The sequence below is a fragment of the Myodes glareolus genome, chromosome 8, assembly GCF_982192425.1.
Source record: "Myodes glareolus chromosome 8, mMyoGla1.1, whole genome shotgun sequence".
Taxonomy (NCBI): domain Eukaryota; kingdom Metazoa; phylum Chordata; class Mammalia; order Rodentia; family Cricetidae; genus Myodes; species Myodes glareolus.
The window spans coordinates 98,816,775-98,829,327 of record NC_142033.1 but is presented as its reverse complement, the minus strand read 5'-3'; the positions used below and the strand labels follow the sequence as shown (position 1 = coordinate 98,829,327).

The following is a 12,553-nucleotide window of genomic DNA, read 5'->3' as shown; positions in this document are numbered from 1 at the left end:
TGTAGTTTCAGGTCTAATATTTAGGTCTTTGACCCATTTTGAGTTGATTTTTGTTTTCGGGTGACAGTGATCACAGTCTTTGACACAGAATATTCAGTTTTTCAAGCCCATTATTGAAGAGATTGCTGCCTATTTTGGGAATCAGTTGGCGATGCTGGTTTGTTTCTGGGATCACTTCTCGGTTTGTTCCTCTGCTTGTTTTCACGTACATGCTTTGCCGTGGCCGCTTGGTAGCATGACCTGAAATCAGATAACATGATGCTTGGTTCTCTTTGTTCCTTTTCAAAAGAATGGCCTGCCTCTGGCTGGAGACATGATGTTCTCTTCTGCTCCAAAGATGAGAACATTGCATACGGTCGCCTTTTATCTTAAGAGTTAAGCCAACTGACCGACCTGTCAACCTTAGGAGTCTACCTCATAGGAAATCTGAATCATCTAAAACCGTGCTAAGGAGATGGAAGGACTAAGTATCCCCTTAATGAGATAATATATTTATTCTTCTCAACAAGCCTTCTTCCAGGTAATCACATACAGAGCCTCTGTCGTGTGGCTTGCCCGTGTACTTCTGAATACTAACTCAGGAAAACATGACTTTTTCTTGTCTTCCTTCTTTTCTTTTGGACTCTAGCCAAGATCCTAAGTCTGTCTCTCAGGACACTGTGGGATTCTCACTCATTGTACGAATCGACCCATCGCTTCCAGCCAGGCAGCTATTTGCCGACCTCCCTTGCTGAACCTTTCTCTCTTTGGCCCTCACTGCAAAGGCCTGACTCCTACTCTCCTTTCTTCTCCTCCCTCCCAGTAGTTGCTGAAGGTTGGCTGGCCTGCTCTGCTACCTTTCTCTCCAATGAAACTGCTCAAGCTTCCTCAGGAGTCTGTTCCTAAACTTCTTTTCTTTACCTTTAGATTATTCTTTATTACGACTTTTTAAATGCAGTCTTTTCTCATTTTACATGGCTATCACCATTCCCACTTTCTCCCCTCCTCCCACTTCACCCTTTCCTCCACCCACCCCATCCACTCCTCGGGAAGGGTAAGGCTTCCCATGGGGAGTCAACAAAGTCTGTCCATCTGACACTTCACTTCGAGGCAAGACCAAGGCCCTTGCCCCATATCCAGGCTGAGCAAGGCATCCCTCCTCCGAAAAGAATGTGCTCCTAGATGCCAGTTCAAGCACTAGGGATAAATCCTGGTCCCACTGCCAGTGGCCCCACAGACTCCACAGACTGCTCAAGCCTCACAACTGTCCCCCACATTCAGTGGGCCTAATTTGGTCCTGTGCTGGTTCCCCCACTATCAGTCCAGAGTCAGTGTGCTCCCACTAGCTCAGATCAGCTTTTTCTGTTGGTATCACCATCAAGGTCTTGACTCTGGAGAAAGCAATTGTCATTTTTCTTGAGCCTGGGTCACATGGGTGATGGGATGGCTTTGCCTTGGAGTCTTCAGCATGGTTGTGCCCTTATCAACCGTCCATTTCACGGAGGACGTCATTCTCTTAGGGCTTCCTCCGCTCCCTTTGCGTGCTCACCAATTGCAGAGCTTAGTTTCTTTAGTTATGTCACCAGGACACCACTTTTCCTCACCCTCTCTTCCTCCAGCATCATCACTGTCATCTCTTCCTCCCTCCCCTTGCTCCCTGACGCTCCCTTAAGACTGCTTTGTGTCTGGGCCTTGAGTCCAGAGTCTGGCATATGCCAAGTAAATGCACTCACCCGTTCTTCAGATTCCAAAAGGCTTGTTCTCAGGTTCACATAGTCTTTCTTTACTTGATCTAATCTGGTATTTAGGCTTTTGAAAAGTTACATTTACTCCTTGAGAATCTTATACAATATGTTTTAATCATATTCAGCAATCCCCAATTCCTTCTAGATTAATTCTACCTCCTTACCCACCCAACTTGATGCACTGGGGCATGGTTCATCCCAGAGGTCACACCCTGAAGAAAACATTTTCCCCAGCAGCTACCTATGCCAGTAGGTCCTCAGGCAGGGGTGAGACTTCATGGCCACGCCAACCCCCTTCCTCTGGCTTGAACTTGGGCAGGTCCTGTGCATGCTCTCAGAGTTTCTGTGAGTTCATATGGGCACCTGCCCCACTGGGTCCTGAGAATGTGGATTCTGTGTAGTCACCCTCCGCCTCTGGCCTTTACAGTCTCCCTGCGCCCTCTTCACACTGTTTAGACTTTTGACTGAATTTTTATTTCTGTTAGTGACCTGTTCCTTTCCAAGATTTTCCTCTGATTCCTCTTCAAAATCTCTTTGATGACTTTCTCATCTATATACTACCTTGTCTTTCTAACTTCATCTGCCTGTCTGTGGCCTCTGAGCACTCACTTCAACTTTTTGCTGTGCGTTTTGAATATATTGACTCCTTTAGGCTCTGGTAATGATGATTGTGTTCTTTTAGAGACTTACTACCTTATTTTTCTTGTTTCTTACACTCCTATATTGAGATTTTCCTGTCTAAGAAATTAGTTGTTTTTGCTACTCCTGTGGAGGTTATTGTCTTATTAAATAGCTTTTCCTGAAGTTGTGTCTTGGGATGCTGTTTTGCTGTAAATGGTTGGCTTTGTTTATAGCTGGCACCATAGTCTCTCTGTAACTTTTTTCCTGTCTATAATTTGTGGTTATTTCCCATAGTGTATTCACAATAAAGTCAGTGACCTACCATCCCTGCCAGCCATACAGGTGTGGAGACATTAGCAGCTCAGCCTGGTGCGGTGTATACAGCAACGAGAATGCATAGCTCATTGTGTAGCTGCTCTTGCAATGGGACTGGTGGCTCTAATCGGACATGAGAGGTTTCTTCTCTTAATATAATGCTAGCTTTGCAAATAACAAAGGCTTCTGGAGCCGGCAGACCTAGCGGTAGCTAAGAGTTGCCCTCTGACCAGTCAGCGATGCTGCTCCAGATGCTGCACAGGAGGAGGTGGTGACAGAAGCTGCAGTGTGTCATCTGCGGTATGCACATTTGCTCCTGACCACAGCCCACAGGGTGTAAGCCACAGGAACCATGTAGGCTGGTGCTATTGGGAGCCTCGGTGTTCCCCATTGCTGTCATTATGAGTCTGGCTCTACCTGTGGTAGCTGGAGCTGAAGACGCCATAAACCTGAGGGTGAGGCAGCAGTGGGAGCCCCCAGCATTCCTGTTTACCTGTCAGCCACAGGGTACTGCATCAAAGTGCAGGAGTAAGATGTGGCAGAACCTGCACCCACGCTTTCAGTCCTCGCAAGGCAGAAGTCCACATGCACCTGGCCATGTCTTTGGTCTCAGAAAGTGTAACATGGAGGGCCTGCTTGCTGGGGTTTCTGTCCTGCCCAGTCCCCACAGCTGGCAAGTCCCACAGAAAATCACACAGAGATCTCCATAAGTTATAAGCTGATTGACCCATTAGCTCAGGCTTTGTATTAGCTCTTAAAACTTATATTAACTCATTCTTATCTATGTTAGCCACATGGCTTGGTACCTTTTTCAGCGGGGCAGGTCACATCCTGCATCTTCCATGATCTGGGCAGGACTGTGGAGGAATGGGCTTCCTCCTTCCCAGAATACTCCTGTTCTCATTGCCCCACCTCTACTTCCTGTCTGGTAGTCCCACCTATACATCCTGTCTGGCTACTGGCCAATCAGCGTTTATTTAAAACGTAATTGACAGGCTATAGAATTGTCCCGCACCAGGAAAGCATGTCCCTGAGCATCTGGTTCTGAAGAGATTTATCCTTCAGTTTTCTCTGTGGTGAGACACCTGTGTCCCACAGTTGTTATTCTGGATTAAGTTGCGTTAGTAAGGCAGCTACCCCACAAGCCAACATCTAGAATGTCTATGGGGCCCCAACTTCAACCCGTAGCTTCCTGTTAAAGATAGCCTCTGACTATAACACTGAAAATTCTCTGGGCATGAGCACTTTTCCAAAGCGGAACTGTTGTACTGAGAGTGGACTGCTTCCCTCAGCATGCTACAAGCCTTCAAGGACTGCTAATCTCCCACAGCTACGCTCTCTAGTGTCTGTACTCTCTGTCAGTCATGGCTCTCCCGGTGAAGGAGTCTCTCCTCCCTGGCTGTGCTGGCAGGTGTGCTATGCCCTTATCACAGACTCCTGAATCTTACAATGTTACTATTTCTCTTGTTGATGCAACATTTACCCATGTCCTCCTCAATATGTCACCATGCACTATTATTTTAGTTATTTGAGAAGAACTGTAGGTGCTTGTCTTAGCAAGTCTCCTGTTGCTATGAAGAGACTATGCAACTCTTATAAAAGAAAGCCTTTAATTGGGGCTTCCTTCCAGTCTCAGGGGACCAGACAGGCATGATGCTAGAGCCATAGCTGAGGATTTAAATCCTGATCTAAAGACAGTGGGCAGAGAGAGATGTAGAAAGACAGGGACAGAGACAGGGCCTGGCATGGGTTTTTGAAACCTTAAAGCCCACCCCCAGTGACACAAAGCCCCCAACAAGGCCACGCCTACTCCAGCAAGGCTTCACCTCCTAATCCCTCCCAAACAATTCCTCTAACTTTGACTAAGTTTTCAAATATATGAGCCATGGGGCCATTCTCTTTCAGACTACCACAGGACACCTCTGTTCAGCTTTTTCTTTTTTCCTTCATCCCTTCCTTTCTTCCTCCTTCCTTCCACCTCCCCCACTTTACTTTCTTCCTTATTTTCTGTTATTTTGAAGCAGAATCTTGCCATGCAAGCTTTGAACACCTGCTGACCCTCTTGCTGAAGCCTCCTTAGTTAGTGTTGAGATTACAGGCATAACCTGTTGGCTGGTACCGTAGTCCCACTGCAGCCAGGATCAGGTCCTGAGAGGGGAAGGGGAGTCAGCAGAAGAAAGACGTGTCCAACCACCAGATGTTTCGCACAAGTTGTGTGAGTAGCTCCCTGAATAGCTGGAACCGTCTTTATTTATACTTCAAAAACAAGCATGATTTCCCTACCTTCCAGCATTAGCTTCCAGAAAAAAGTAAATAGGTTTTCCCCCAACTTTTACATGAAAACAACTTTTAAACCAAAAGCAATGCTCAGCATTTTATTAGCTTGGCTAAGCATCAAGCCAGGCACATCCTGTCCTTATGAAGCTAAAAGGTGATGGATGTAGGTGCACATTCTCAAGGACAACAATGGTGTTTTAAACCTTAACAAAGCATGTTTGCAGAAATAGGGGTGGTTTGCCATAAACGGCCTTCATATAGTTAGCTTGTATTTCTCCAACTTCTCCGTGTCCTGCAAACATTCCTGCATGCCCAAGCCTCTCTATAAAGGGCAGACTTTGATAAGGCACTCTTTGTCCATCCTAATGTTCTTTCCTAGAATTAGAGGATGCAGTTAATGTCCACTGTGTTGCTTTCTTTTATGTGTCCATTAACTCTTACAGTCTCCGATCTTGTCAGCACTGAATTGGAAGTGTTCCCAGGGTCTGGGGTGACGGCTGGTGTTCCCAGATAAGACGCCAGAGAAGCACCAGTTCCCAAATAATTTTAGGGGCAAATATTTGGGGGAAAATGAGGTTTTCCAGGAATGATTACATCTGTCCCATGCATGACTGACAAAGTGAACCTGTAAACCACCCAGAGAATCATGAGAGAGGTTCAGCTGAATTCTGTGCTGGCCCGAGGTTCACTAATTCTTGCCAAGTGAGAGACCATCTCCACGAGTGTTGGCCTCATGGAGACCCGTTGGACAAGTGTTCATGCTGATCCAAAAGTAGGCCACAGATTTGATATTGTTTAATAATATGTGATAATATTTTTATCTCCCCAGTTCTTCTCAGAACCCACCCAACTTCATGTCCACTTTCTCACTTTCTCTCTCTCTCCCCAAAGTCAAAGTAAAATGAAAATCAAAACAAACAAGCAAAAAGACAAAAAATATAACAAAACAACTCCCCCAAAACCCCATGAAGTCTGTTTTGTGTTAGCCTAAAGTGTACATTCCATCGGGGAAATCAATTTTGCCTTTCCCAGCAGGCATCTTTTACCATCAGCTTCCTAGTTAGCAGTGGGACCTGGTGTCACCTCCCCATCTCAGTACAGGGATTTTGTCTTGTTTGCACCTGTGCAGAGCTTGTGTGACACGATCATATGTGTGTGTGTGTGTGTGTGTGTGTGCTGCCACAGGCTCTGTGACACAATCATATATGTGTGTGTGTGTGTGTGTGTGCTGCCACAGGCTCTGTGACACAATCATATATGTGTGTGTGTGTGTGTGTGTGTGTGCTGCCACAGGCTCTGTGACGTGATCATATGTGTGTGTGTGTGTGTGTGTGCTGCCACAGGCTCTGTGACACAATCATATGTGTATGTGTGTGTGTGTGTGTGTGTGTGCTGCCACAGGCTCTGTGACATGATCATATATGTGTGTGTGTGCTGCCACAGGCTCTGGGACACAATCATATATGTGTGTGTGTGTGTGTGCTGCCACAGGCCCTGTGACGTGATCATATGTGTGTGTGTGTGTGTGTGTGTGTGTGTGTGTGTGTGTGTGTGTGTGTGTGTGCTGCCATAGGCTCTGTGACGTGATCATATGTGTATCTTGGTCCTTTTTTGTCTAGATCCGTTTCCTCGGAGTCAGCCACCTCCTCTGTCTCTTACAACCCTTCTGCCCCCCTTTCCACATAGATTCCTGAGCCTGGAGTGGGGGAGTTTGATGAGAACATCCTGTTTGGGAGTGAGCACTCTTAGGTCCCTCACTTTCTGCACATTGCCCAGTTAACTGCCACCCCACTGTGAGAGGAATCTTTTCTTTGGATGCACTAATCTATGGTTGGTTATAGCAGTAGGTCATTCAGAATCGTTTTATTGCGAGGTTCATTTAGCAGAATTTGGCACTGAGTTTCCTCTAAGCACATAGCATGTCTAACCTCAGGTTCCAGCCCAGTTTAGCAGTGTCAGATTTGGGTCCCATCTCATGAAGTGGGACTTAAATACAACCAAAAAGTGCTTGATTACTCCCATAACTCTGTGCCACTATTGTGTTCATGTGCCTTGCAGGCAGATCACAGGGTTGGTAGCTTGTGTCATTCAGGATCACCTTACTCCTCCAGTAGTGTGCCTGCTCGTGACCAGCCTCACGAGTGCTAGTCGATAGGGGTGGTGCTTCTAGCTGAGCATCCGGTTTCTTCGTATTCCGTAACCCTTCACCTCATTTAAGACAAGGTTGCTCACTGAACCTAAAGGTCACCTATTGCTAGACTGGCTGGCCAGTGAGCCCTGGGATCCTCCTGTCCATGTCTCCCTATGATGTTGGCATTATAGGTGTGTGTCTCGATGCCCACGTAGGTGCTGGGAATCTGGACTTAGTGCCCTTGCACAGCAAGCTCTTAGGCCCCCTGAGCCGTTCCCAGTCGGGTGTGAATGTGAAGTTTCTATGTGGTGTTCTCAGGGTCCACGAATGGTTTTCTGGAGCCCATCATGGTCCACAGAGTTCATAAGGTCTCTTCCTAAATCACGTTGTCCGTGGGCAAAGGTTATCCGTGGAATGCCTGCTTGTTAAATTTTTCAAAAAACTGTGTGAGCTTTTTGCCCTGCCTCACTGGGCCTTGGCTTTTCTAACATGCTGGGGTAGAGTTGTCAACCTCAGATGAAGAACCATTACTTACCATCACCTGGATAGCACCCTAACTGGGCGTGCGGGGGAGGAGGGGGGCAATGGTTTTCAGCTTGGGTTGGCTACACTTAACTATGCCGGACCCACTCACCCCTACTCACGCCACTCCACTCCACACCAAGCGAGAGGAATGTCGGGGTGGGGTCCAGACATCTGTCTGTTTTAGATACTTCATGAAGACTCCGGTGCATGGGAAGAGCTGGGGAGGTTGCCCTGTGCTCCTTGCATGCCTTCTGGCCTCAGACTGAGTTTAAAACCCACTCCTCTCTCCTGCCAGTTTCTCCAGACACATAACTGGGAGAAAGGCCGTTTTAGTCTAGCGCTAATTTTCTCTGTGTTAGACCAGAACTTTGAGAGTTTGCAGGGCTAGCACATCAAAATAGTAAAAGAATCGAAAGGTAAGGAATAGCTGCCCCTCAAGGGGAGGAGCCGGTGACAGCATCCTCAGAGCTACTGGATGACCTCCCATGGGGCTAGAGTCTGACCCCCACATAGAAGGTTCTTCTAGATTCAAAAAGACTCCACTGTGCAGAAAGGCCTGCTGGGGAAGCATAATTGCATATGTTGATGGAGTCATTTCTCAGATGTTAGGCGCTAGGTCCAGCGTTGCTGTGGAGTGAAAGATGTGGGAACTGGAGATTTGAAAGGATAAATAGCTCATGGTGCCCAGAGCTAAGAGGGCTGGCGTGTAAATCCATCTGTTCGATTAACTGGTGAACAGTACACATTGCCCTTTCACGATGAGGCCGTGTCGATGTTGACAGGCCAGCAGTTCCTCTCACGCCAGCCTGGGGACTGGAAGAGTGTTGTTCTCTACTTACCGAAGGAATACGAAACAAGGTTAAGGGTTATTAAGAATTTGGTTTCTGCTTTAGAGGATGGTTCGGGTTTGGCTGGGTAGGTTGCTCTCTACTGCCATCTGCTGTCCACACGTACCATGCTCAGGCCAGAGCTATGCCTTTCTCAGCCTAGTACACAGAGGGCGTGAAATCCTACATCGACGTCCGCGTCGCCACACTGTCAAAAGCACACACAGTATTTTTTATGAAAAAAAAAAAAGAGCATTTCTGTGACTTTAAATGATGAAAGCAGTTTTTCTTGCTTTTCATTTAGCTACCGTCGGGTTTCTAACCGTATTCTAAACAGTAGCTTGTTTCCGGACTCCCAAAGCGGAAGGTAGGAGCAAAGACAGCTTAAAAACTCATGGATACAATGGCTGCCTTGGCCAGCCAGCTAGGGCCGCGATTACAGTCCTGTTCTCTGTACTTGTGTCAGAAATGTGAAAAGCCAAGCCTGGTTGGGCAGAAAAATGAAGTCCTGCAACCTAGTCAGGGACGTGTCACTCTGCGGGGTCTCTCCAAATGCCCGGGGGCGGGGCCCCAAGGCTCCAAGCACCACGTGGTCAGAGGCCCAGTTACCGCATTAGGGTCAGAAGAAGCAAGTGGGCGTGGCTTGAGTCGGCTTTCCTACTGATGTGCCCTTGGGAAGTAATTTCTATTTAAAATGGTTGTCTCGGAAAAGAAAGTGACCCAGCATCATTAAGGGGCCTTAGAGTAGGCTAATCTGATGCGACAAAAGATAACTTATCTGCTTGAAGAACAGAAATGTTGGTCTCAGAGGAAATGGTCTCAGCTCACTAGATTGCTACAAGTGATGAAAGTGACTGTTTCCTTTGGTCTCTCCCCTTCTCCCTCCTTTTTTTCTCTTTTCTCTCCACTTTTCCCACTATGTTCACGTACACACACCTTGTCAGTTCAGCCTCCTTGTGTTTGCTATGTGTTTAGTTTCCCTGCTAAACTGGTTAATTCACTAGAAGGGTTTTTTGTTGTTTTGTTTTGCTTTGTTTTTTAAGGAAGTCTATAAAAACACAGATTGTGAGTTACAGACTGGAAGCAGGTAGGATCTTCTGCTTCCTGTGTCTTAATTTACATTCTGAAGTCCTTCCCCAGCCAGATCCCTGGAGCCCCTCCTAGGGATTCCCTCAATGCAGTCTGAAAATACTGTGTGCCATGTAACTTGGCAGAGTTGGAAACCCCATCTTGGTTTCTGAGTGTGTGTGTGTGTGTGTGTGTGTGTGTGTGTGTGTGTGTTGTGTGTGGTGTTGTGTTATGGTATGTGTACTGGTGTTGATGTTGGGTGTCTTCTTCAATTACTTTTTGATAATGTTCCTCACCAAGCCCAGTGTTCACCGATTTGGCTAGGCTGGCTGTCCAGCAACCCGAGGGCCCCTCACAGGTCCCCAGAGCTGAGATTGTTGACATGTGACCTTGTGTACAGCTTTTTACCTGGGTGCCAGGACTCGAACTCAGGTCCTTGTGCTTGCACGTCAGCTGCATCACCCCCCGACCATTTCTCAGCCCCGCTGGAGCTGCCTTGTAAAAACGGACAAAGGCTAAGGGGTTCTTAGTACTTCTCTGAACTCATTCACAAACCCGCAAAGGTTGCAGAGGTGGAGGAAGAATAAATGTTTACACACTGTACAGATAAAATGCCAAATGTCAGGCAAAGAGAGTTATCTCACATACAAATAGCTTTGCGCCACAGGAGGACGGATGGAGGGGGGGGGAGGGAGGGAAAGAGACCAGAAGACAGATAAATGAAGTATCTCATGCACCTTTTGAAGACCATAGATCAGGATTGCAGCTAAGGTTTTCAGAAATCCAAAATCACCAGTTTTTCATAGTATCCCATCTGACTTAGCATCACTTGTGGGTTATTTTTAATAAATAGATTTTAAGAAAATTATTGAACACCAAGAGTTTATTTTATTCCCTACAAAAATGTGCACCCAACATAGTATTCATAGTATTTTCAAAAAAAAGTTTAACTTTTACTTTATCAATTCAATCACAAGGTTGCCAAGGACTAAAACATACATATGGCTGAGAGTAAAGAGCAGGTGAGCTGAGCGAATGGGTATCACTGAGGGGCTGGTTTTAGGACAGTGATGGTCTCCTGACGTCAGCATCCCACCTACAGTGATGGTCTTTGGACATGAGCATCCCTCCTACAGTGACGGTCTCCTGACATCAGCATCCCACCTACAGTGGTGGACATTTTTGCTTGAAGTCCATTGTTCACATGAAGGATCTCTCATGGGTGACATGTAGTCCACAGGTTCTGACAAATACATAGTGACATATACAAGACAATTTCATGATCCTAAAACCAATCTGTGCTCCATTTATTCCTTGTCCTAAAATTTCCCTTTCGTAATAGTGTTAGTAGAATTTTGTGATGAATTTTTTGTGAATTAAAATTTTGATATAGTTATTTTTATTAGGTCTTTCAGCATATTAAAGTTATATTTTCGACCAATATATATGTTTTTAAAATATGAAAACTTAATTGCTTTTACTTTGAAAGGGGATCAGATTTGAATGATAAATTACAAGGTCGTCATAATTATAGTCTAACTCAGATCCCCAGAGAGCAAAATATTCACCCCCTGTACATCTGGCTTATCAGGAATAAAGGGGGAGCAAGTCCTACATGTCTGGCTTCTGGAGCTCTATACACGGCAGACACCAGGGCAGCTCAGGCTCCAGAGTAGATTGTAGCCCTGCTTCAGGAGAGTTGGGGAAATGGAATTGCTGGTGTGTTGGACTCTGTTGTGAGACAGTTCCCTGCAGAAGTCAGTAGGTAACAAACTCAGTAAGAGGCTGAATGGACCAAAGAAGCTCAAGATCACAGAAGTTTAGGTTTGGTAAAGTCTGATTTTTCTACTGTTTAAAATGTAGTACTTAAAATATGTCTTCTGTAGAAGCACATAGGTTTCCTGAGTCAGGCAGAGCAGTCACTCCAGCAAATAAGGTCACAGGTGTAGGGGGAACGTCCAATGTGCCAGCGGAGTGGATTCTCCACCCGGGGACGTAAAGACGGGTAGCATCAAATGAAAGAGCATCTTGGCGGCATCACAGGTGCTGACTTTATGTGTGGACCGTGTAAAAGGACGCTGTGTTTTCTTCCACCAGGCCTGTCTATCCGGAGCGTGTGCTGGAAGGCCGACCGCCTCCTGGCAGGGACCCAGGATAGCGAGATTTTTGAAGTGATTGTGCGCGAGCGGGATAAGCCGGTACTCATCCTCCAGGGCCATTGCGAGGGCGAGCTCTGGGCCCTGGCCTTGCACCCCAAGAAGCCTCTGGCTGTGACGGGCAGCGACGACCGCTCTGTCAGGTGAGGCTCCAGCAGCCACCACACCTCACGGCCTTCCCTGAGATGAGAGATTTCTTCTGCCCGAGTATGTCTGTGATTTAAGGATAAACCCCAGTTTAGGAACACCTTCTTGACTTTGGAAGCAAGGACATTAAGCTAAGCTGGCTCCTTACGTGTTGTTGTGTCGTTTCCGGCTCCGTCTGGAGTCACGACAACCTTTTTGGAAATGAAAATGTGTGACTACCGGTTGTCTTCTTAGTTCAAGAGAAGAGCCAAACACACTTCTCTTTGGTGAAGCAAGAGTTCTGTTCATGTGCTTGCCCCTCTGCAGGGGGATTGCTCAGCAATTTTAGGATTTGATTAGAGACCCTCATTCCTCAGGAGATCTGCAGCTCTGGTTTTAAAGTTATGTTCAGGACACGAGCAAATTATTATTATTGTTGCTATTGTTGCAAATTCTGAAATAGAAATTTAGACATTGTAATCAAACAAAGGAGAATGCTAATTTCTGAGATAATGTGTACTATTGTCAGGGCTTACATGGTTTATTTATTTATTTATTTATTTATTTAGAGATAGGGTTTCTCTGTGTGGCCCTGGCTGTACTGGAACTCTCTATATAGACCAGACTAGCTTCAGACTCAGAAATCAGCCTGCCTCTGCCTCCCAAGGGCTGGGCTAAAGGCGAGTGCCACCACACCTGGCTTCATCTGTCGTTCTTCAAGAGCACAAGCGTGGATAAAATGAGCCAGCCTCCAGCACGCTGACAACTGCTATACTCACTGAG

The 12,553-nt window shown here is 46.4% G+C and overlaps 1 protein-coding gene across 1 annotated transcript in view; it reads left to right on the top strand.

The window, feature by feature from the left end:
* Eml6 (EMAP like 6) overlaps positions 1-12,553 on the top strand; it is a 252,535-nt gene that overhangs the window by 130,810 nt on the left and 109,172 nt on the right. Inside the window, exon 8 of the mRNA XM_087909226.1 lies at positions 11,586-11,787. Coding sequence (XP_087765352.1) covers positions 11,586-11,787 — 202 coding nt within the window. The remainder of the gene's footprint in view (positions 1-11,585; positions 11,788-12,553) is intronic.